The sequence below is a fragment of the Haliotis rufescens genome, unplaced genomic scaffold, assembly GCF_023055435.1.
Source record: "Haliotis rufescens isolate VD_foot unplaced genomic scaffold, xgHalRufe1.0.p SCAF_57, whole genome shotgun sequence".
Taxonomy (NCBI): Eukaryota; Metazoa; Mollusca; class Gastropoda; order Lepetellida; family Haliotidae; genus Haliotis; species Haliotis rufescens.
In genome coordinates, this window is record NW_025964301.1 from 617892 (window position 1) to 639155 (window position 21264).

At 40.2% G+C, this 21264-nt stretch overlaps 1 protein-coding gene across 2 annotated transcripts; it reads left to right on the plus strand.

Annotated features, from left to right (window-relative positions):
- Positions 1–2159: 2159 nt before the first annotated feature.
- On the plus strand, positions 2160–20164 carry LOC124137830 (amyloid protein-binding protein 2-like). 2 transcript variants are annotated; one of them, XM_046504298.2, is made up of 13 exons: positions 2160–2316; positions 2760–2848; positions 4378–4529; positions 5560–5683; positions 6483–6651; positions 7121–7177; positions 11106–11206; positions 11372–11477; positions 12917–13041; positions 13149–13249; positions 14718–14908; positions 15953–16118; positions 17774–20164. In XM_046504298.2, the coding sequence occupies exons 1-13, from the start codon at positions 2176–2178 to the stop codon at positions 17992–17994; spliced, it is 1743 nt and encodes a 580-aa protein (XP_046360254.1). In that variant the 5' UTR covers positions 2160–2175; the 3' UTR covers positions 17995–20164. The 2 variants fall into 2 exon arrangements, with proteins under 2 accessions (XP_046360254.1, XP_046360255.1); XM_046504299.2 differs by having other exon boundaries at positions 13164–13249.
- The last annotated feature ends 1100 nt before the right edge of the window (positions 20165–21264 follow it).

Here is a 21264-nt window from a genome sequence, read left to right on the forward strand (position 1 = left end):
ATGTATAAAGTAAAACTGTATATACCGCAAGCCATCGTCACCAAGTTGTCACTTCCTACTGAGAACCACACGTCGGCCCCTCGCATATACGAGTATGCAAATTATTCATTAATCAACGCGAGACCACACACGTTGTTAGCTCCATTTGGATTCTATTTTGTGTGTGTATATTTTTATATAAGATAACTTTATTTCTGGGACTACATGTCAGTCTAAACAAAGTAGCGAGAACTAAGATATGATTTTAATTAGATTGCAGACAGCCTAAAGTTAGTATCACCATCCGGTAAATATGCAAATGTAGTCACATGGCTAGCAAGGCCTACTTCCATGCCCCATACATAGATGCAATGTCTGCTTATTCAGTAAATAATTGTCTGGCGTTCCCAATAAGTTTAGAAAGGATTTTCCAGAGGTGTTTCTTCAGACAAACATGGCTTCAAATCATTGGCTCTGTATGACAAACGATGCGGTTCACTCAAACACTTTCTTAATAAAGTACAGATTCTAGTACAGACTCTCGAACCCATGCTGCCAGAGTGAGACACCTGATCGCAAGCACACAGAGTCAGCGATCTAACTCATTCAGCCACCGAGGCTTCCAATGAAAGTCCGACAACTGGTAGCCTAGACCACGTACTTTGTGTAACCCCCCCTACAATACGGAAACACACTCGGGATATCTAAATGCATCAAGTAATATTTTTTGTAGCTGACGGGGATATGTTTGCGCCTCTCTGCATGTTGGCGTGTTGGGAAATATCATCTTAATTGCAACATTATATGTTCATTTTATTGATGTAACGCACATATATGTTATTGATATTTAGTTTATAATGGTTAAATTGAATATTCAGGTAGTTTTAATACACCAGTCCTGTTGCCATTCCAACAGCGTGTAACCGCCTCCGTGGTCTAGTGGTAGAGCGGAACGTCCGGGGTTCGATCCCCGGCCGCGTCATAGCAAAAGACGGTAAAAGATGGTACTTGTTGTTATCCTGCCTGGCGCTCGGCATTAAGGGGATAAAACAAGCATTGGTCGGCATGGTACAAGGAGCAAAAAAACACACACACATGCACGCACGCACACGTGCATGCACGACGCTATATAAGTGCAATAATCTTGGACGCGACCTTAAACCCCATTTCACCTCACACCTACAACAGCGTGTCCGTGTTGGCTAAAGGCTTGTGAATCACGACAGTCAACAGTTCGAGTACATATAGTTGCCTTTGACAACAGAGCATTAATATTGAATGGCTTCCACTTAAAATATGTTCTGGGGACAAATATAGAATAAATTGAAAAAAATAATTAATGTCGTACTTAAGTCAATTTGTCAATCATGTCAATATCTAAATATTTGGATGATTTAGAATTCAACTTGAGAGTCTAATGCAGAGAGAGTCTATTCATATTTTATCATCATAGTTAGGCGTGATTCCTATTTTTGCCGTGAGTTTTGTGCATTGTAAACATGACCAATGAATGGATAACATTATATCTGTTTGTTTTTTCCCTCTCTAATATACTAATACATGGGCATCCCTTCATTTGAGAAACCAGTGGTCGTGGGTTCGAATTCCGGTTCGTCCCGATTATGATACAAAGTTTGTCAGCACCATATACCCGTGCTCGTGGGTTTCACCAAAGTGGTAAACGTCTGAGGCCCCCATCTATTCGGGCTTTCCTCCTGCAATAAGCTGACACATCATGATGTAGCTGGAATATTGTTCAAAGCGGCGTTAAACCCAACCCACTCACATATTCACGATCATATATGAAAATACAAGTGAAGAAAGAGTTGCACTGGTTTTAATAATTCTTACAATTTAAAAAAAATACGGATTTTCGTTTTTAATGAACATTTGAAAAACTAATTCATCGGGAGAATGATATTTGGTGAAACAACTCCAAGATTAAAGTCAATACACCAACTCTCAGTCGTCTCGCCGGTGTCGCTTTAATTAGCCAGCGGAGACGCCAGATGGTAATTAGCGCTGAACACAAATCATACCAGTCGAGATTATAGTTCATAATAAGCAAATTTTGAATCCGCGAAGAAAAAAAGTAATCCAACTTTCAAAGTTAGAGTAGGTGCCTGGGGCGACATAGCGGTATTTGGAACATGAGTTGCCTCCCTTAGAGTGACGTCACTGGTCAAGGTATCCATCATGGCGTCTGCCTGTGCGTTGCATTGGGTACCTGATTCGTTGTATAATACAGCCGTTTCAGCTATCGTAGCTTCATATCCAAGGGGCAGAAGGGATTTAAAGGTTCTACCAGAAAATGTGCAGTTTGATATATATTATAAGGTAAGTCACATTTTTGAAAAATAAGAAATAAAAAATGGCAGCCCACATTCGGTTTCGTACCTGAATTTCCTGGTATCAGCTGTCAGTAAATGTCAATTATGTTCGTTGACTACCTGCCAATTTGTAAAATGATAATTTAAACAATTGTCAGATGCATTCACGATTAACATTATGTCTCGCTAACGCAGAGTCAGTCACAAGACCTTCACAATAGCGCACTTTGGGAGAGATCGCCAGTGACTGAGGGGCACTGGAACTTGAGTTTACTTATGATGGTATATTAGTGAAGAAATGAATACAATTAAGACTATTGTTCTGACGCCAACAGATACATTATTACGAAATATAGTTATGATTAGATTTTATTAAAACATATGTGTCATCCTTAGTCTTCGCATGTTTGGTTTTACAAAATCATGATTTTAAAATCTTTCTTTTTTCAGCTCTACAGTAAGGGAAGACTCTGTCAGTTGGGAATGGAATTTAGTGATTTAGATACATTTGCCAAAGTCTTAAAAGTCAATGACAAAAGGTTTGTATTGATATTTGTCCAATTTGTATAATCTATACTTCAGTCCAGTTGTGATAGCTTTGGGATTGGGTACAATATTTGGTAAATCACTTATTTTGCATGCTCTTCGATCCAACACTATCCTTGGGGCCCCTTTCTGTTTTTTGCTCTCCAATATGATCATTTTGGTTAGGCATCAAACACCCCTTTGTAAGCAAGCACACCTTTCGATACTTAGGGCTAAGAACCCCTTTTTGATCTGAGGGTTACTTTTGAGTTTGTATTAGGGCAAGCTATCTCACCCTTCACGAATGCTTCCAAAGGTAATCCAATCTGAGGTAAATCAAAGATCAAAATAACTGTTAGCCCTACAGTGTGGTTAGTGAATTATACGTCTGGCTAATAGTATTTGAAAGCAGTTAGCCCGACTTGCTGGTTGAAGTTCTGACCCTTGTAACGACACAACAACTGCTTACTCCGTGCATTTGGTTTCATTATGCCAAAGATGTATTATATTCTTATAATGTCTCCTATTATGTCTTAGTTTGATTTTCCGATTGAAAAATGTCTCATGCCTAGTAACTGGGTCCAATAGTAAAGACAAGCTTTCTGACTGGATCAAATATATCCTGGAAATTATGCAGCCAATCAGCAGTAGTGTATCACAACCCTTCCTTCCGGTGATGACCATGCCAATTTGGGTAACCTGGATAATTTTTTGACTATTTCAAAGCTGCAGGAGGCAAAGAAGTCAAAATTAGACAAATGAAAAAAACCCTGATTGTACGGGAATTAAAAAAAAGGTCCTTTTTAGTGGGGTTATACACTCATATATATGACGTTTAATGCTATAGAAATTGTTATTAAGAAATGAATTTCACATTGTGGTGGTCCAACTATAATATAGATAGGAATTAATAATGCCAATATTATCGTCAATAGTATGCCTGCCTCTGTGTTGGTTAGCAAGGATTACGGCAACATCAGATTAGATGTACTTCCCTTTGGTTTGATCAGTGACAGGGAGAGATGTTTGAGATTGTAAGCAATACTTTATTCATTTCTATTACGTTGATGACTATGATTATCAAGCCTTAAAGTGAGTTTACTACTATAGCAATACTACTGCAATAGTTGACAAATATCGCAGTACTATTGCAATAGTGTGGGCTACGACTGCAATACAATCGCAATAGTGTAAATGGCCCAATAGTCACACCTAGCAATAAAGGTCTGGGAATTGGTCCTGTGCTTACGGAGCTGTGGCACCAGTACACAGCGTATTTCAAATTCTGTATGTTTAAGTGACTTTGCCCAAGTACACGTAATGGGTTTCGTAGTCGGAATTGAAAATCCACATTTTCAAAAGGCCAGCCTGTCTGCTAAACAAAAGGAATTTTTAATATTGATTAAGGGTTAAATTGAAGGTGTCCTTATCATGGACCTCAAAGATCTGCAAAAGGTTCCCCCTATGAACCTGCTGTATGTATGAGTGAAAGTGAGAGACGTTAATGTGCCTGTTTACTATATGTTTACATCTTGCTTTGCAGACACCTTCTACACCACTGTTTTCAAGCATTGATGGATCATGGGTTACGGGCATCGGGAATCTTGGCTGATTCTTTTGTTGTTCGTTTGTCAGAAATAATGAAGAAAGATCAGTACACAAAAATCAGATATCTGCAGCTTGGATTTAATTTAGGTAGGTTTCCTACTGTACATGTGCACACATGGTGAGGGTTTGACACACCCAGCCCAATATGGAATGATAACAGGCTGGTTCAGTGCCAAAGAAAGGCGTTGGCGCTACAAGTTGAAAGCCACAATGTTCACAGTCGGTTAATTATTGTAGAAACACAAAAATGGCAATTCAAATATTTATTCCAGAAAATGTTTGTATCTGTACCAATTAAGACCATCATTTCGTAAATATTTAAGGACAATTGCTGCAAAAGAGCTTCACCATGGTATCAGGCTGACTGTTTACATGATCAGTGGTCATGGGTAGCCCAGTCGTCTAAGACGCAGAAATTCACAATCCAGAGTTGCGTTCCCCTCAGGAATACCATATAGTGCCACAAACCTATACCGTATTTGACGTAATAAGCGCCCCACTCTAATAAGCGCCCCTGTCGAGATTTGCTAATAAATTGGCTAGTGAACAATCCCAATTAGCACCCCTTCAGACCCCTATTCGCATGTAATATGCACCACTTCCTTCCCCTATTCGCATATAATACGCACTCGTGTGCACCCTATATTATTGGCAATTAAATTCTGGAAAAATATATCTGTCCTACATAAACATTTCAGGCTGTCAGCATTAACCATGAAATTTATCTTTCAACTCTGTTTTTTTTACCAAAAAAATATTCTAATAAGAGCCCCCTATTTCTAATTTTGAGAGCGCTCTGGGCGCTTATTACGTCGAATACGGTAATCGCGTGTTGGATCTCCTGGTTAACCATAGTTATGTTCCTAGGGTTGTTGGCACCGTACACATGCTTGTTGATTTCACTGAAGTGGTAAATGTTTTGATACCGGCCTCCCTTCAATCTTTCCTCCCACATCAAACTAACATAGCATGATGTTACTAAACAATGTTCAAAGTGGTGTTAAAACTTTATACAATGTCTTGTCACAGTAAGATAACAAACATGTCATGATCATCTCTCTGTTACCCTATGTTTCTAATCTGTCTCGTTTGTCAAAAGATGTCATTTTGCTTCCAGGTGGCTTTCTCAGTGATGCAGGCTGGTTTCAAGACAGTGAGCGTGTGTACAAGGCATGTGCGGAAGTGTGTCAGGCGGAGACAGATACTGGCAGTTTGTGTAGAGCTTTAGAATGCAGTGTCAGGTATGTTGCCAGTCCTTGAATTATGTCATCTTCCCGAGGCAAGAGCGTCCACTAGCCTTTTTTATCAGTCTTGTTTCCACCCTTGCCACATCGACCCCGCTTTCCTGGGCTATATATGATTAGATTATCCCACGTTTCACAAAATCATCATCTAGGACTGGTACACCTTCGGAAGAATTGATTTAACGCTGCCTGTCTTTGTTGACACGAATATGTCTTGTTCATCTTTTAAACCCCACAACGATTGCCTATGTTTTTGTGTCAGGGACGAAATCGCGATTGTTTTCATAATCTGATTGACTAGGTCGTTGCCTATGGTAGTCGCCATCTTTGTGAAACAATATGAGATAAGTACAGCTATCTGATTGGATATTGCATTTTGTATGACATGGGGCACCTCGTGGTATACGCGAGGTGGCCCCAGGGTCGAGCCAAGAAAAAATGCCTTGATGTGGCAAGGGTAAGTCTTTGATATAGGCTAGTGGAAGATATAATTATGTATGCATTTAGATAAATGGAAAACTATGACCATGATGAAATTTGAGAAAAATAAAAATTGCTCACGTGCATGGACTAGTACATTTTGTGTTTTTTATTAGCTTGTGTTAAATTTGTGTCTGCTCAGGCTAACATGCAGTGTAAAGTTCCAAACGTGAATTAAAAGTTTCTTGAATCGTTACATCCCGATATGCTGCAGAGTACCAGAGAGAACATCAGTGTCGTATTTGTGTAGAACTCCTGTTGTGAATATTGTCAAGTCTGTGATGTCTTGTTACGTCATTTTTTCGGGGTCTTCCAGATTACTGCATGTACAGAATGCCAACTGTAAGTATAGAGAGGCCGACCAGACCTGCAGGGAAGCATTCCGCCTGATGGAGATTCTGGCGCAGCATGGGATAACAGTCAGCAAGTCAGCTCTCTACACAGAATGCTGTGCTTTGCTGTTTGCTGAAAGTCAGTACGATGAGGTCAGTGATTGTTATGTGTTGAGTGAGTGAGTGTGCTTTATGTTGCTTTCTGCCACATTGCACTTCCAGAAAAATCATAGCATGGGACACCAGAAATGGGTTGCATTCATTGTACCTATATTGGGAATTGAACCAGGGCATTCAGCATGATGAGTGAACCCTTTGACCAAAAGGTTACCCTACCACCCCTTGCTGAACCTGAGAATGTACCAACAGTTCTTTAATTTGTAGAATACATGTGTGAAGATAAAACAATTTGGTTTCAGAGACCACATCTTTGTTCAGACATTTTTGTTTGTTGTATCTGTGTGACATATTCCTCTGATTTGGACAAAATACTGGAACAGTGTTTTTGTTTCAGTGTTACTTTATTATCAGCTGATCATAGCTTATGAGGCTTACTATACTCCTTGTCAATGTTTCCATGAATATATCGGCCTTGTATTTTGATTGCATATTTCTTTCACAGGCTTACAAGTATTGTACACTGGCTCTACATGAACTGGCTCCCTCTTTGTCTCATAAGGTAAGAATGCAAATGAATTCAGCATTGACTATTAGAGACATATTTGAAATATTTTATCCAGGTGCTGTTTTCGCAGTGCTTGTCCCAATTTAGCTCATGCTATTAAACTTTAGAGATGAACTATGATTGAAAAGAGATCTAAGTTTAGGGTTAGGATTAAGTTTGTAATTTTACCTGATCTTGACTCATACTAATTTGCTTACCTCTTTCTTCTTCCCGAAACGTATTGGAAACTCTTGTGTAGTGTTCCCAATGAACAGAAAACATCTTGCCCCTCTCATGTCCAAGTGCACCGGAAACACGTGACCAACCAGTCTGACTCGTCACTCTTTCTTGTGCAGTTATAATGCAAGCCATCCTAATCATTTTGCTATTTCCTATTACTAATTTGGATTTGATTACCTTTATTAAACATTCCTTCTTCATACTCAACAATTATTTTTTTGATTCGGCAAAGGATTTTCCTCTTTTTGGATCGTTAAGTTTCATCTTGTTTTCCAAATGAAAATGTGTACAATGTGTCGTCTGAGTATCTCCAGTCGTGATCCACACCCAATTTGTTTAACTTATACCGAAACAAAACTGTACTACAGACGACGATAACTGCAACTTCTGCTCCCCCTTGACTGAAGAAGAATTTGCTAAATACATCTACGCTGTTGAGAGGAAGAAGATAGACAGGAAGAGGAGAGATTCTTCACGCTTCACTTCATCTACAGAGACCGCCCAGACTTCATCCGTCAGCAGTAGAAGTGTTGACTCTCTCCTATGAAGAGCGACTTTGATACCAAGTTGAAGAAGAAGTCTCCTGTGACGTTTTCGACCCTCGTAATAATCTCCAGTCGTTGGCGAAGATGAAATCCTCTCTGTCCTCCTCAAAGACGTCGTATTTCACGATGGCGCAGACCTTCATGAAGGATCACACCTCCACAATGTCGAAGTGATCATCCTCCATGAAGCCTTCCTCGGCTTTTACCTCAGGAAATGAAGACATTGGCGCGCTGCCTTCCACCTCCACACAGCTTCATCGTTTGTCCAGCCCCCAACCTTCATACAGCCACAGACATTTGTGCAACATTAGACCTTTGCGCAACCGTCTGCCTTCATGCAACCGTCAATGTTTGCACGGTCTTTTTCCCGCAATCTCTGCACCTCCTTCGTTGAACACAGACTTGGTCGCTTGTTCTTCTAGCCATGCAGCAGCAGCGGCTTTGAGCATACCCTGCGTGCAGTCTACTACGTCGATGGTTTCTTCTGAAGGGGTTTCTCAGCCGTCACTTCATTCTTCCACAGCCTCTAACACAAATGCTTCCTACCTACTCCAAGATGAGGATGTCATGCCAGTCAGAAGAATTTCCATTTGTCAATGAGGATCACAAGATGTTGGCATGGGTCGCCGATAGCCTACCTAATTCGTCACCCTCCAGGGATACTCCTAGTAGCAAGTCCTATTTCATAAAGGCAGATGATATCAACACCTTGACCATTCCACCGATTAAGGCTATTTCACAGATAGCCAAGAACCTTCATGCCTCTTTTCTTAAAGCTACCCAGTCCCAGAGTTTGACGATGCCAAACTTCAATGTCAAGGTGTTTCCTTTACATGGGATGGCCGCCTTCCTCTGGGCCCCGGAGATTGATGAGGACTATACATTGATGTCCGACTCTCAGACCAGAGTGTACTATTGGAGATAGTACAAACCAATCCCATAACTCCAGGTTTCTACTCACCAATCGTCTTAGTCCCCCCCAAAACTCATTTAATCTACAAATGAAAGAATTCAAGTATCTCCCAAAGCCCGACAAATTCATGATGATCCACCCACCACAACTAAAACAAACGATAAAGCAGGATGATTACTTGGCAAGCATCGATCTCCAAGATGCCAACCTTCACATCCCAATCCATCTAGCCTCCAGGAACTATCTGAGTTTCCTGTACAAGGTTCAACATTACCAATGGACAGTCCTGCCCTTTGGAATTTCAATGGTTCTGTGGTTATTTTGGTGACCAAACCAGTCGTGGCCTTTCAGCACAACAAGTGGATCTCCGTTGCGCTTTTTATTTGGATGACAGGATTCAAGCTCATCACCATGCAGAGCTACTCAGACTTCAACCAAATTTCACTGTGAAATTACTAACACTATCTCAAGTTCTTGGGCATCAGGTTCCTGACGGGGCGAAACCATATTCAAGTTCCAGAAGATCGTTGGATAAGGATCCAAAGACATCTTCCAGCAGCAGTCACAAATGAATATCGGTCAACCAGTGGCAAGTGACTTTAGGTCTACTGCCTTCATCCCAAGCCTTGACAGTATCCAAAGATTCCTCAAACCGTTCCTCGGAGTGCATAATTAGTGAGGGAAGCAATCTGCGTGTTTAGTGGGGCAGTCTGGCATCCCCTTACCCTGATGCTGTTCCTCGATCAACAAGAACTTAAACACTTCCACACACTTCGAAATACAATCAGCATCTATTTGTAGGCGCCTCACTCCAAGGATTTGGTGCCCATCTCGACTCAGGGCTGTGGAAGTTCTTTCACATCAACCATCTACATTTCAGGAAGAAGAAAGAGATAGGCAAATTAGTATGAGTCAGGATAAGCATTAATGAATTTTTATCATAAAACCTTCATCATTGTTCATTGTCGACAAATATGATCTGCTACAGAGTTGACATCTACATAATGTCAAGGGTGGTAGTCCACAAGCAAATGTCATAAGTCCTTCCTGAATTTTTGTAGTCTCAGATGAGCAGACTTATGTTAATTTCAAACCCTGAAGATTTGAGTAGGTGAGTGGGTACAGTTTATCGTTTTTAGCAATGTTCCAGCAGTGTCCCAGCAGGAACACCAGAAATGGGCTTTGAACATTACACCCACATGGGGAATCAAACCTGGGTCCTCAACGTTACGAGCAATCACTTTAACCACCAGACTGCCCCACCGCCCCTGAAGTTTGAACAATGATATAATCATTTTGACTCTGTCCGCACTGTCATAGCAATGTCATATCAGCTTAGTTCCATACATTACAAGTTGACAAATAAGTCCAGTAAATATAACGTGACAACTAAGTCCAGAGTTTTACCTTGACCTACAAAACTAGGGGTCAAGGAGATCCCCAATAATTAATTTCAAGGGTCCTTACAGGAAATATGAAGGTTCTGAAAGTAAGGAAATGGTGTAGTGTACTGTACTTGGGGATTTGATTCAATTACAGGAGCTTTGTATTTCCTGTCAAGAATTTGGTACAATGAATGTTAATGTGCGTCACTCAGGATGTGATGTATTTGTTTTCTGCATCCAGTTTGTGAATCCTGGAAGCACATTTCTGACTTGTGTAAATCCTGTTAACAGTTAACAACAGATATTTAATATTGTGATTCATAAAGAAATAAACGATGAGTGGGAGTTGTTTATCTTTTTAAAAAAACACTGCAGGAAGAATAAACTATGATTCTCCCTGCAGTGTTTTATTGTACAATAAACAATGACCATGAGCTGTTTATTTATATGAGATATCAATATTATATTCAACCTCTTTAAGGATGTTAATAATATGTACAAGATTTTAAATGTTTGCCCGTATTTAAATAATGATGACTCCCTGCATAGAATCCAACCTCAGTAATGTTGCACAAGTCCATTTTATGGATGCTATCATTCGGCCTTTGTGTTTATCTACGTTGCCCAGCTGCATCTACGAGGAACAACTCATTAGACACCTCCCTCTAAAAAATATTGTTGTCCAATTTACGACGTCATCATGTTGCAATCACATGTTTGAATCTCCAGAAATTACGTTATGATAGAACAATGTTTTATCGTGAAATAAATCACGCTTCGTTCTTCATTGTTTTTTGTGATTCATAGCATAGCCATCTTATATTTGAATATAAATGTTTGTTTACTTGTTTGTGTATCAGGCTGTGGTGGATGTGTTGCGGCAGTGTTCCAAGGCATGTGTAGTAAAGAGAGAGTTTGAAAAGGCAGAAGTTCTTATCAAACAAGCAGTTGCATATGCAAGGTAATTTTGTGCTTTTTACAAAGATTGGAGTGTCCCCTCACAGTGTACCTGTCATAGAATCTGATAATGTGATATATGTCCAGTAGTCTTCTGCAGTATGCCAAATTCAGCATTGCGTTTCCTAAATTCTTGCTTATTATGAAAACTTTTCTTTTCATATCCCAGGGAGCATTTTGGAAGCCATCACCCCAAGTATTCTGATGCTCTTCTTGACTATGGTTTCTATCTACTCAATGTAGATTCAATACCTGGGTCTGTTTGTGTGTACCAGGTAAGTGCTGTTTGTTGTATTGAACTTGTGACCAGAGTCAATCAAAATCAGACACACATGACACACATCTTTCCTTTGTATATCTCTGTTAAGGTTTACTGTAATTTGTTGTAATGAAAGCACATGTCAAAAGCAAGGAAAAGAAAACCTCAATATTAAACATGTACCAATTCATTAAGTCGCCTATTACGACCAGCATAGGTTGTAGGGGACCTATTCCCACCAGGGGGCCTATGATCGTGGGTTCGAATCCTTGTACACCTCGATTATGTTTCGAGGTTTGTCAGCACCATACCCGTGCTCATGGGTTTCACCGAAGTGGTAAACGTCCGAGACCTGCATCATTGGGCTTTCCTCCCACATTAAGCTGACACGCCGTGATATAACTGGAATAGTGTCAAAAGCGGCGTTAAACCCAACTCACTCACTCACTATTCCCACCCAGGACCCCTATGAGGTCATGATACTTCAGAGCTCAAGATTTGCTGCGTATTTGCATAAAATATGCTTAAAATAAAATAAAATCCTAGCATATCAAACAAGCAACAAGAACCATTAATATGATATTGGAAAAAATAAATATGTATATTATAACTATAAGTTAAAACAATTGCGTATGTTACAACTATTAGATAAAATTATTGTGTATCAACTGATCGCCAAATTCACTTACCAACAGTTACGTTCAGAAAAGCTTCTGCGACAAACATACTCAACAATAGATGTCAATTGAAAAGCACATCGTGCATAGTCAATGTACATGTTGTATCTTAAACAGTCGCCGATTGGTGATTAAAGAAATAAACAAATTAACAAGAAATGGCTTCCCGAGAGGAAGCCGCAAGCAGATGCAGACTGGTATACTGCTATTCACATAGTTTTAAATGATTTACAGGGTTTGTTACAAAACATGTTTTAAGTTAAATACCCAAATGTGAAGAAACAGGTGGGTAAAATTTTTTTGAATACCCAATCAAAATCAACCCCCTGGGTTAAATACCCAAATAGACCTGTGAAGATGCGGGGTAGAATAGGTCTTCAGCAACCCATGCTTGCCGTAAAAGGCGACTATGCTTGTCGTAAAAGGCGACTAACGGGATCGGGTGGTCAGGCTCGCTGACTTGGTTGATGCATGTCATCGGTCCCAATTGCATGGATCGATGCTCATGATATCAATCACTGGTTTGTCTGGTCCAGACTCGATTATTTACAGACCGCCGTCATATAGCTGGAATATTGCTGAGTGCGGCGTTAAACAACACACCAACCAACCAAATACCCAAATAACCAAACGCTTATCTATAGCTCTGGTACTTGTTGGCATGACCATCAGGTAAACTTTACCTCTCTGATCAATGCAGTATCAGCAGCTGCAATATTACCTGACAACTTTATCTCCTCGAACAGGTTTATGACATTTGATTTATTTTTCTGGCTAGATTGCTCTAGACATCCGACAGGCTGTGTTTGGTGGTAACAACCTGTATGTGGCCATTGCCCATGAAGACCTTGCGTATGCGTCCTATGTCGAGCAGTACAGTTCGGGCAGGTTCCAGAAGGCAAAGTGAGTATCAGCTGTGATGTGTATTTACTGTTTATGCCATGAATAAAAAAATATGTCTTTTGCAAAAACCTTCTTGAGTGTGTTCTGTGGCAACTGTAATTTTGCAGTTTTCTTTTTTGCAGAGATCATGCTGAAAAGGCGATTGAGATTTTGTGCAATATTCTTCCAATAGATCATTTATTACTTTCCTCTTCAAAAAGAGTCAAAGGTGAGTATTTTGAGATCAGTATTATTTCCTCAGGACAGTCAAAACAAGGTCTGTAATGTGATAGGATAAAGTGCCCAATTCTTGCATCAATGTCTGATATTGGCCTGTCCCCCTTCAAGATCGCCTCTGTGGTGTAGTGGATATAGCATTTGTCTAGAGAGCAGAAGGATGGTGGTTTGATCCCCAGTTGTTCCTCTGGTACCTGTTGTTGCCCTGCCTTGCTCTCATCATTAAGAGGATAAAACAATGACTGGACGGCTATAATGTCAGTATAAAGTCTGTGTGGATATCTATGTTACACAATAAAACTAGCATAAGTCGTACACACGTTGATACCGATTTGGATTTGTGTTGTTGTTGGTTTGTTGTTGAACGCCGCACTCAGCAATATTCCAGCTATATGACGGCGGTCTAAATAATTGAGTCTGGACCAGACAATCCAGTGATTAATATCATGAGCATCGATCCAAGCAATTGGGATTGATGACATGCATCAACCAAGTCAGCGAGCCTGACCACCCGATCCCGTTAGTTGCCTTTTACGACCAGCATAGTCGCCTTTTACAGCAAGTATCAGTTGCTGAAGACCAATTCTACTTTGGATTTGTGGATTTAAAAACTTAATTAATCTCGTGAAGTGTCCATAGTTAAAGGTTATCATTGTCTTCTTGTCTTCACCTCACCTCAAATAGGTGCAAGCTGCTGTGTGTTCTTTTGTGTTAAATGTCCACAAAACATAATTGTGTAATATCATATTTGGAAGTAAGAGAATATGATACCAAATGGCTATATCAATACATATTTTCCACCTGTGGTGATGCGGTTAAGAAAAAGTCTTCAGCAACCCATGCTTGACGTAAAAGACAAATACTGGTATTCTGTCGTAAGAGGCGACTAGCAGGATCAGGTGCTCAGGCTCACTGACTTGGTTGATTCATGTCATCGTATCCCAATTGCGTGGATCAATGCTCATGATGTCAATCACTGGATTGTCTGGAACAGACTCGATTATATACAGCCCGCCATCGTAAAACTGGAATATTGCTGAGTGCGGGGTTAAACAACAAACAACATATTTTCCTGAAACAGTAAACACTTTAAGTTACGTGAAACTATAGAGAATTGCTGGAGAGAAACTTGTTCCAGCTCTGGCATTACCATGATAACAGTATGTTAGTAACAGAAAATGACTAAAAATTTGGAATCTGGTTCCTAGTTTAAACAGTGTTAGTTCTGAATACATGCAGCTTGCAGAAATGCCATTCCAAGCTCTTGTCATTGTCGATAAGCCGTCCGATCCTGCAGGGACAGAATGAACTGTATGGTGGAATGGGTGGAGCTGTCTTTGTAAATGAATACAGCTGGTTTCTGTATGTTACTTATAGGCTAGGGAAGGAGCAGACAGGGTGTGGCTATGGGTTTATTGTAGTCTAGTATAGATGTTTGAGCCAGATATGTTTGTTGGCAGCTCTGATCCTGGAGGAGATTGCCATTGACAGCCATAACAAGAAGATGGAGGACCAGCTCCTGCATGAGGCCCAGGACCTTCACCTACAGTCTCTAGAACTGGCCAAGAAGGCCTTCGGGGAAAACAATGTCCAGACAGCCAAACACTATGGCAACCTAGGCAGATTGTATCAGTCCATGCACAGATACAAGGTAAGCATAAGGATTCAGTGGCAGAATACAGTAAACTACGGTTATAACGAACTCTAATGCACCACTTATTTTAGTTGGTTATAAAAGTTGTTTGTTATAAACATATATACATCATATTCACAGCAAATGACCGGGACAAGAAACCCAGTTCGTTATATCCGTCAGTTTGTTAATTATTGTGTTTATTATAAACATAGTGTCGACTGAATGAGGATTGTGTGGTTACAATATTTGGTTAATTGTGTTATCAGAGAAACCTCCTTGGCCTGTCGTCACCATATGGCTGGAATAATGCCGATGTGACTATGAATCTAAACTCACTCCTTGGCTTGTCCCATAAAAACTAATCTCCTTTCTGCATTTAGGTGATGGCTTAAAAAGTAATTGCTAGACTAGTCGTCAAGTTCGGTTTTTAAGTTTTTATTGCTGGAGAGATGGTTCTACCAGCTCTAGCATTACCACAATTACTGCCTGGTAACAGAAAATGACTAAACATTTGGAATCTGGTTCCTTCTTTGATAAGGAAATAGGAGTGCTGATTCTGAAAGCATACAACTTGCTATGAAGCCATTCATGGCTCTTATCATTGTCGATAATCCTTCCAATCTTTCAGGGACCGCCTCCGTAATGGTAGAGCGTCCGCCAGGAGAGCGGAAGGTCCGGGGTTCGATCCCCAGCCGCGTCATACCAAAAGACGTTAAAAAATGGTACTTGTTGTTACCCTGTCTGGCGCTCAGCATTAAGGGGCTAAACAAGGACTGGCCGCCTCGGAGTCAGTATACTGGGTCTGAGTAGGGTATTCATGTTAAACTGCGGCATGGTATCTCAGTGTGCTAGCACTATAATTCGGCATCAGTCCGGACTAGTACAAGCAGCCACACACACACACATACTTGTGCATGCACGTCGCTATATAAGTGCAATAATCTTGGACGCGACATTAAACCCCATTTCACCTCACCTCACCTCCAATATTGCAGGGTCAGAATGTACTGAATGGAGAAAAGGTGGTGTTTAATATGTGTTGATGTTGCTGTGTTGCAGGAAGCGGAGGAGATGCACCTGAAGGCTATAGAGATCAAAGAACGGCTGCTGGGGCCAGAGGACTATGAGGTGGCACTGTCTGTTGGACATCTTGCCTCATTGTACAACTACGATATGGAGAAATTTGATGAGGCAGAAAAACTCTATCTACGTTCAATAGCAATAGGTAGGCATTGTTTGATAGAACTCAGTCAGAACTGTATATGATTATCCACCATGGTAATAACTGTCAATTTTGAAGGTAATATGGATTTCTTCATTCAAACTGTGTAAGTTATGTCACAATTAAGGGTCCGCCTCTGTGGTCTAGTGGTAGAGCGTCTACCTGGAGAGCGGAAGGTTGGGGTTTAGATCCCTGTCCCCGCCCACGCCCACGCCCACGCCCCTGTCCCTGTCCCCGTCATACCAATAGACGTGAAAAGATGGTACTTGTTACCCTGCTTGGCGCTTGGCATTAAGGGGCTAAAACAAGGACTGGTCGGCTTGGGAGTCAGCATATTGTGTCTGAGTGGGGTATTCATGTTAAACTGTGGCATGGTATCTCAGTGGGCTAGCACTATAAAATCGGCATTAGTCCGGATGAGTACAAGGAGCCCCACACACATACACATCGCTATATCATCGAGAATCTCACGCAAGTGTCTTATGATATATGTCAACACAAGTCAACAAATGTTTAAGTATTTATTGGTAATTGTATCAAGAGTGTTTGATATACAGCACGAGTGTTTGATATCAGATGTTACAAGGATAGGATTTCATTTGTCATCCAAAATCATTATCCAACATTTTCAGTTTCTGATCACTAAATAAGCAGTGATTTGAATGTAAAAGGTACAGCTAATCAGCCCCAATGGCAGAGAGATTAGTGATGTCATTTAATTGTCATTGATGTCACAATGGTTTGCAAAGCTGTAATAACCAACTATGCTTGTCGTAAGAGGCGACTAACGGGATCAGCTGGTCAGGCTTGCTGACTTGGTAGATGCGTGTCATTGTATCCCAATCGCGTAGATCGATGCTCATGATGTCAATCACTGGATTGTGTGATCCAGACTCGATTATTTACAGACCGCTGTCATATAGCTGGAATATTGCTGAGTGCGGCATTTAACATCAAACAAAAGTTACAAGGTTTGTTCCGTTTCTCACTGGTAGGACAACTGAAAACTAGCTTATACTGTTGTTAAACTCAAGTCACTGTGAGGGATTTGTACTTTTGAAATGTTTTGATCAGGATGTGGTACACTTTTATCAATATAGTCATTGGTATTTTCTCGAGTGGTACTGTTGTACTATAGTTATCTATTTGAGTAAAAAAATAAAGCAGACAGGCTAATAATAATTAATTGGAATTTGGTTACCGTATTCAACGTAATACGCGCCAAGGGCGCTCTCAAAATTAGAAATAGGGGGCTCTTATTAGAATGGTATTTTGGTGAGAGAAAAAACAGTTGAAAGATCATTTTCGTGGTTTATGCTGGCAGCCTGAAAATGTTTGTATAGGACAGTTATATTTTTCCAGAATTTGATTTAATTAAGGGTGCATATATAACAGACGAGTATGTCTTGTGTACATTGATCAATCGGAAGAGGTGCTAATTGGGATTGTTCACTAGCCAATATATTAACAAATATCGCCATGGGCGCTTATTTGAGCGGGGCGCTTATTACGTCGAATACGGTATTATGATTTGTTTTAGGCATTTGACTTGTGAAGTGAAATATTCCTGGGTTATGATACCTAATCGGGATGTCTGTGTTCTATAGTTGGACGGGTTAAGTTTCTTTCAACCAATTGAATGTTTTGTCTGCTTGTAGGTCAGAAATTATTTGGCGAGGGCTACAGCGGTCTGGAATATGACTACCGTGGACTGCTGCGTCTGTACCACAATGTAGGTAAACAACAGCTGGCTTTACACTATAGTAACATCCTACAGCGGTGGAACCACATACGGGACTCACACAACATGGAGGAAGTGAAACCTTTGGACTACACTGTCACACAGTCTATACACCAGATTATTGATGCCTACTTCTGATGTAATGTGTAGTTGATGTTTTCTGTCAGTCACTGCCAGGACTCGGACGATGTTAGTGAAAGGATACATTGAGCTGGCAGCATGTTTCTGTGATAGACAGGATGGTGTGCCACAAGATGGAGATTTGTCTCTGAAGCTCACAGCTCAGTGGGAGATGTGATGACCTTGTGATAGACAACAGGATCAGATGTCTGTAGAGGGATTTCTTTGCAGTATGTCCGATGGAAATTGGTGGATAATGAAGGGATCACTGTAGCTAAGCCTACTGTATTGGTGACGATGGGCTGTGATGGTGACAGCTGCTATTCTTCAGTGATACCAGGTGGCAGGTGCCCCTTTATCAAGTCGTCAGTAATGCTGCGTGTTGGAGAGCTCATGAACCTTGATTCTAGGTACAACGAATGGAAGTCATGAGGGTAACAACACAATGTTGACACTGCTGGAATGACAGCATCTAGAACTATCTGAGTGTTACTTGGAACATACCTTGTGATATGACACATGTATTTATTGATTGTAGTGTTCCATGTTATATATGATCACAGAAGTGATGAAGATGAAGCTCAAGGGGAGATAACTCATTACAACCGAGTTATGGAAGTTGGAGAGAACCTTATCTGAAGTATATGTCAAAATGACTAGGGCATTGATCTATGTTCCATTTCACACTGAACTTGCAGCTATGTGTGTTTGTGTGTCAAAGCTGTTAGAAGGACAATGTTCAGATTCTGAGCATATTACAGCTATTTTTTCTAATGGTTGACAAGCATGGACGATGAATAAAAACTCATAATATATTAATCATGTTCAAAGGAAATGAGTTACGAAATGTATTAGAACATGTTTACTTGAATCATGTACATTACGATCACAAATAATCTAATTGCCAATGAAGGGACTGCATGATGTTGCTTCGTACATTATATTAATGTAATGTTCACCATATTTCTCTCATCTGTTCTTTATATTTATAATTTATTCTTTGTTTTATTTTACTTATGATTTAGCATACATTTGACACCTCGCCTAGTGTTTTGTGCTGATGTTTTGATGACATCAAAGCTGAGTAGAAAGTCAGGAATTTGGGTGTACAGGTTGGCAGCAGGCCACGTATGCTTTGTAGTGCTGTAGATTTTGTTAATAATTTTATTTTCAATGTTTATACCATAATGTTCAGACACAGTAATCATCTTGCTGAGTCAACACTTTCACTCATCATTGTCATATTCTTGTATGATTTGGTTGCCCGGACTGCAAGTATGTTACTTTTGAATCACATCGGCATTGATTAAACTGGCAGAAGGGTTACAAACAGGAACTGGATAAGCAATGATAAGTCAATTATTTGGATAGTACATACATCAGATTTTGATGACCTTTTTCTTGATAAGTACTGAGGAATTTGGAACCTTTTGGATGCGCCGGACATGCTGGAGCAGTAGTCGTTAATGGCATTGCAATTCGTATCCTATGGTCATGGGTTCGAATCACAGTTTCGCCCTGGTAATGATCCTAGGTTTGTCAGTACAATACCCATGCTTGTGAGTTTCACAAGATTGGTAACCATGGTGACTGTCTCAAGACCTACATCACCATGATGACTTCAGACTTTGTCCTGGATAAACCTGACTCGCAGTGATAAAAATGAAACCCACTCACTCATGCCAGTGTTTTTCTGAAAACATGTTTAGAACATGTCTGACTGAGCTGTTCAGGGGAAGTGGGGTAGCCTAGTGGTTAAAGCGTTCACTTGTCATGCTGAAGGCTTGGGTTCAATTCCACATGGGTACAATGTGTGAAGCCCATTTTCTGGTCTCTCCTGCAGTGATATTGCTCGACTATTGCTCGACTATTGCTCAAAGAGGGGTAAAATTCTACTCACTCTCTGAGCTGTTCAGCCCACCAAAATTAAGCCCATTGGCTACTTGGGAATAGGATTCTATGTATATGCCAAGGGCTTCCAGTTATTCCTGAGAGTGTCTGTGGGATCCCTGTTATAAATGTACACACACAAGAATAAAACCTTGTTTGTTTTACAGACTGAAACCTAATCAAGTCTGCTACCTTATGATGTATGTTTTGTTGGTCCTGGGAATGTTACAAGTTAAAGCAAGATATTGTTTGTTGAAACAACACGCGGAAATAAAGGTGTCCCCAAATCATGCAGTTATACTTCTTATGTTATGCTTATTATCCAAATGGAAGCCTTTGGCATCCTTTTGGTAACAATTTCATGATGAGAATTTCTATTCATTCACTAATATTGTCTCATCACAAAAGCCATGGATTTTGTTTGGATCTGAATCAGAATGACAACATTTGACACAGGATCTATTGAACCATATTTATTGAAAATATTGAAAGTGTCAAAGTATAGATCACTAAAGTTCAAGGCTTTCAACTGTCATTTTCAAGGCTTTTTTAATTGGGTAATTAGCTTTGGTCAGTATTTTTTTTAAATCCAACATACTATATTAGTCATAAGGAATACAAGTCAGTATGAGCAGTCTTAATACTTATGTTAACAAGTATGTGTTATATTGTACAAATTCTATGGTTTTTTAGCTATTTTGGTGATTTTCAAGGCTTTTCAAGATGGCATTAAAAATGGAGGCTTTTCAAGGACCTTAAAATTCAAGGCCTTTTCAAGCCTGTATGAACCTTGTGCATTACCTATCAAACAAAAACATGGTCATAACACAAGAATGTATGAGTTACAATGTTTGTTGTCCCCTCATCAGTAACTTCTTTCAGTGGCATTTAGAAGTTGGTGTGATGAAGAAAGACAAGTTCTATGGATGAACAACTTCTTTATTACAATTAGTGCGACGTTTCTGTGTAGATTCTAACACCGTTTTGGTGTAGATCCTAACATCACTTGCTTGATAAAGGTGTTAGGATCTACACCGAAACGTTGCACTAATTGTAATAAAGAAGTTGTTCATCCATAGAACTTGTCTTTCTCCCTCATCAGTACTTCCTGGGTTTGTGTACGCTATATTCCTCCATCACTCTCTTGTTTTGACCAATGAAGAAGGCCATGATCTGGTTCCAGCGAGAGAAAACAAGTAATCAAACCTCTCACAAGTGGCACGTTTCTCTTGCACCATCTTCCACAGCCTTTAGGCCATCTACTCCACACAATGCTTCTATATCTGGCAAATTTAGGGTACGCACAATATTTGTGCACTGAGTAGAACTCATTTGACTTCTATGTGGTATACACAACCTCATTTCACTGCTTGACTTACAATAGACATGTGTCCACGC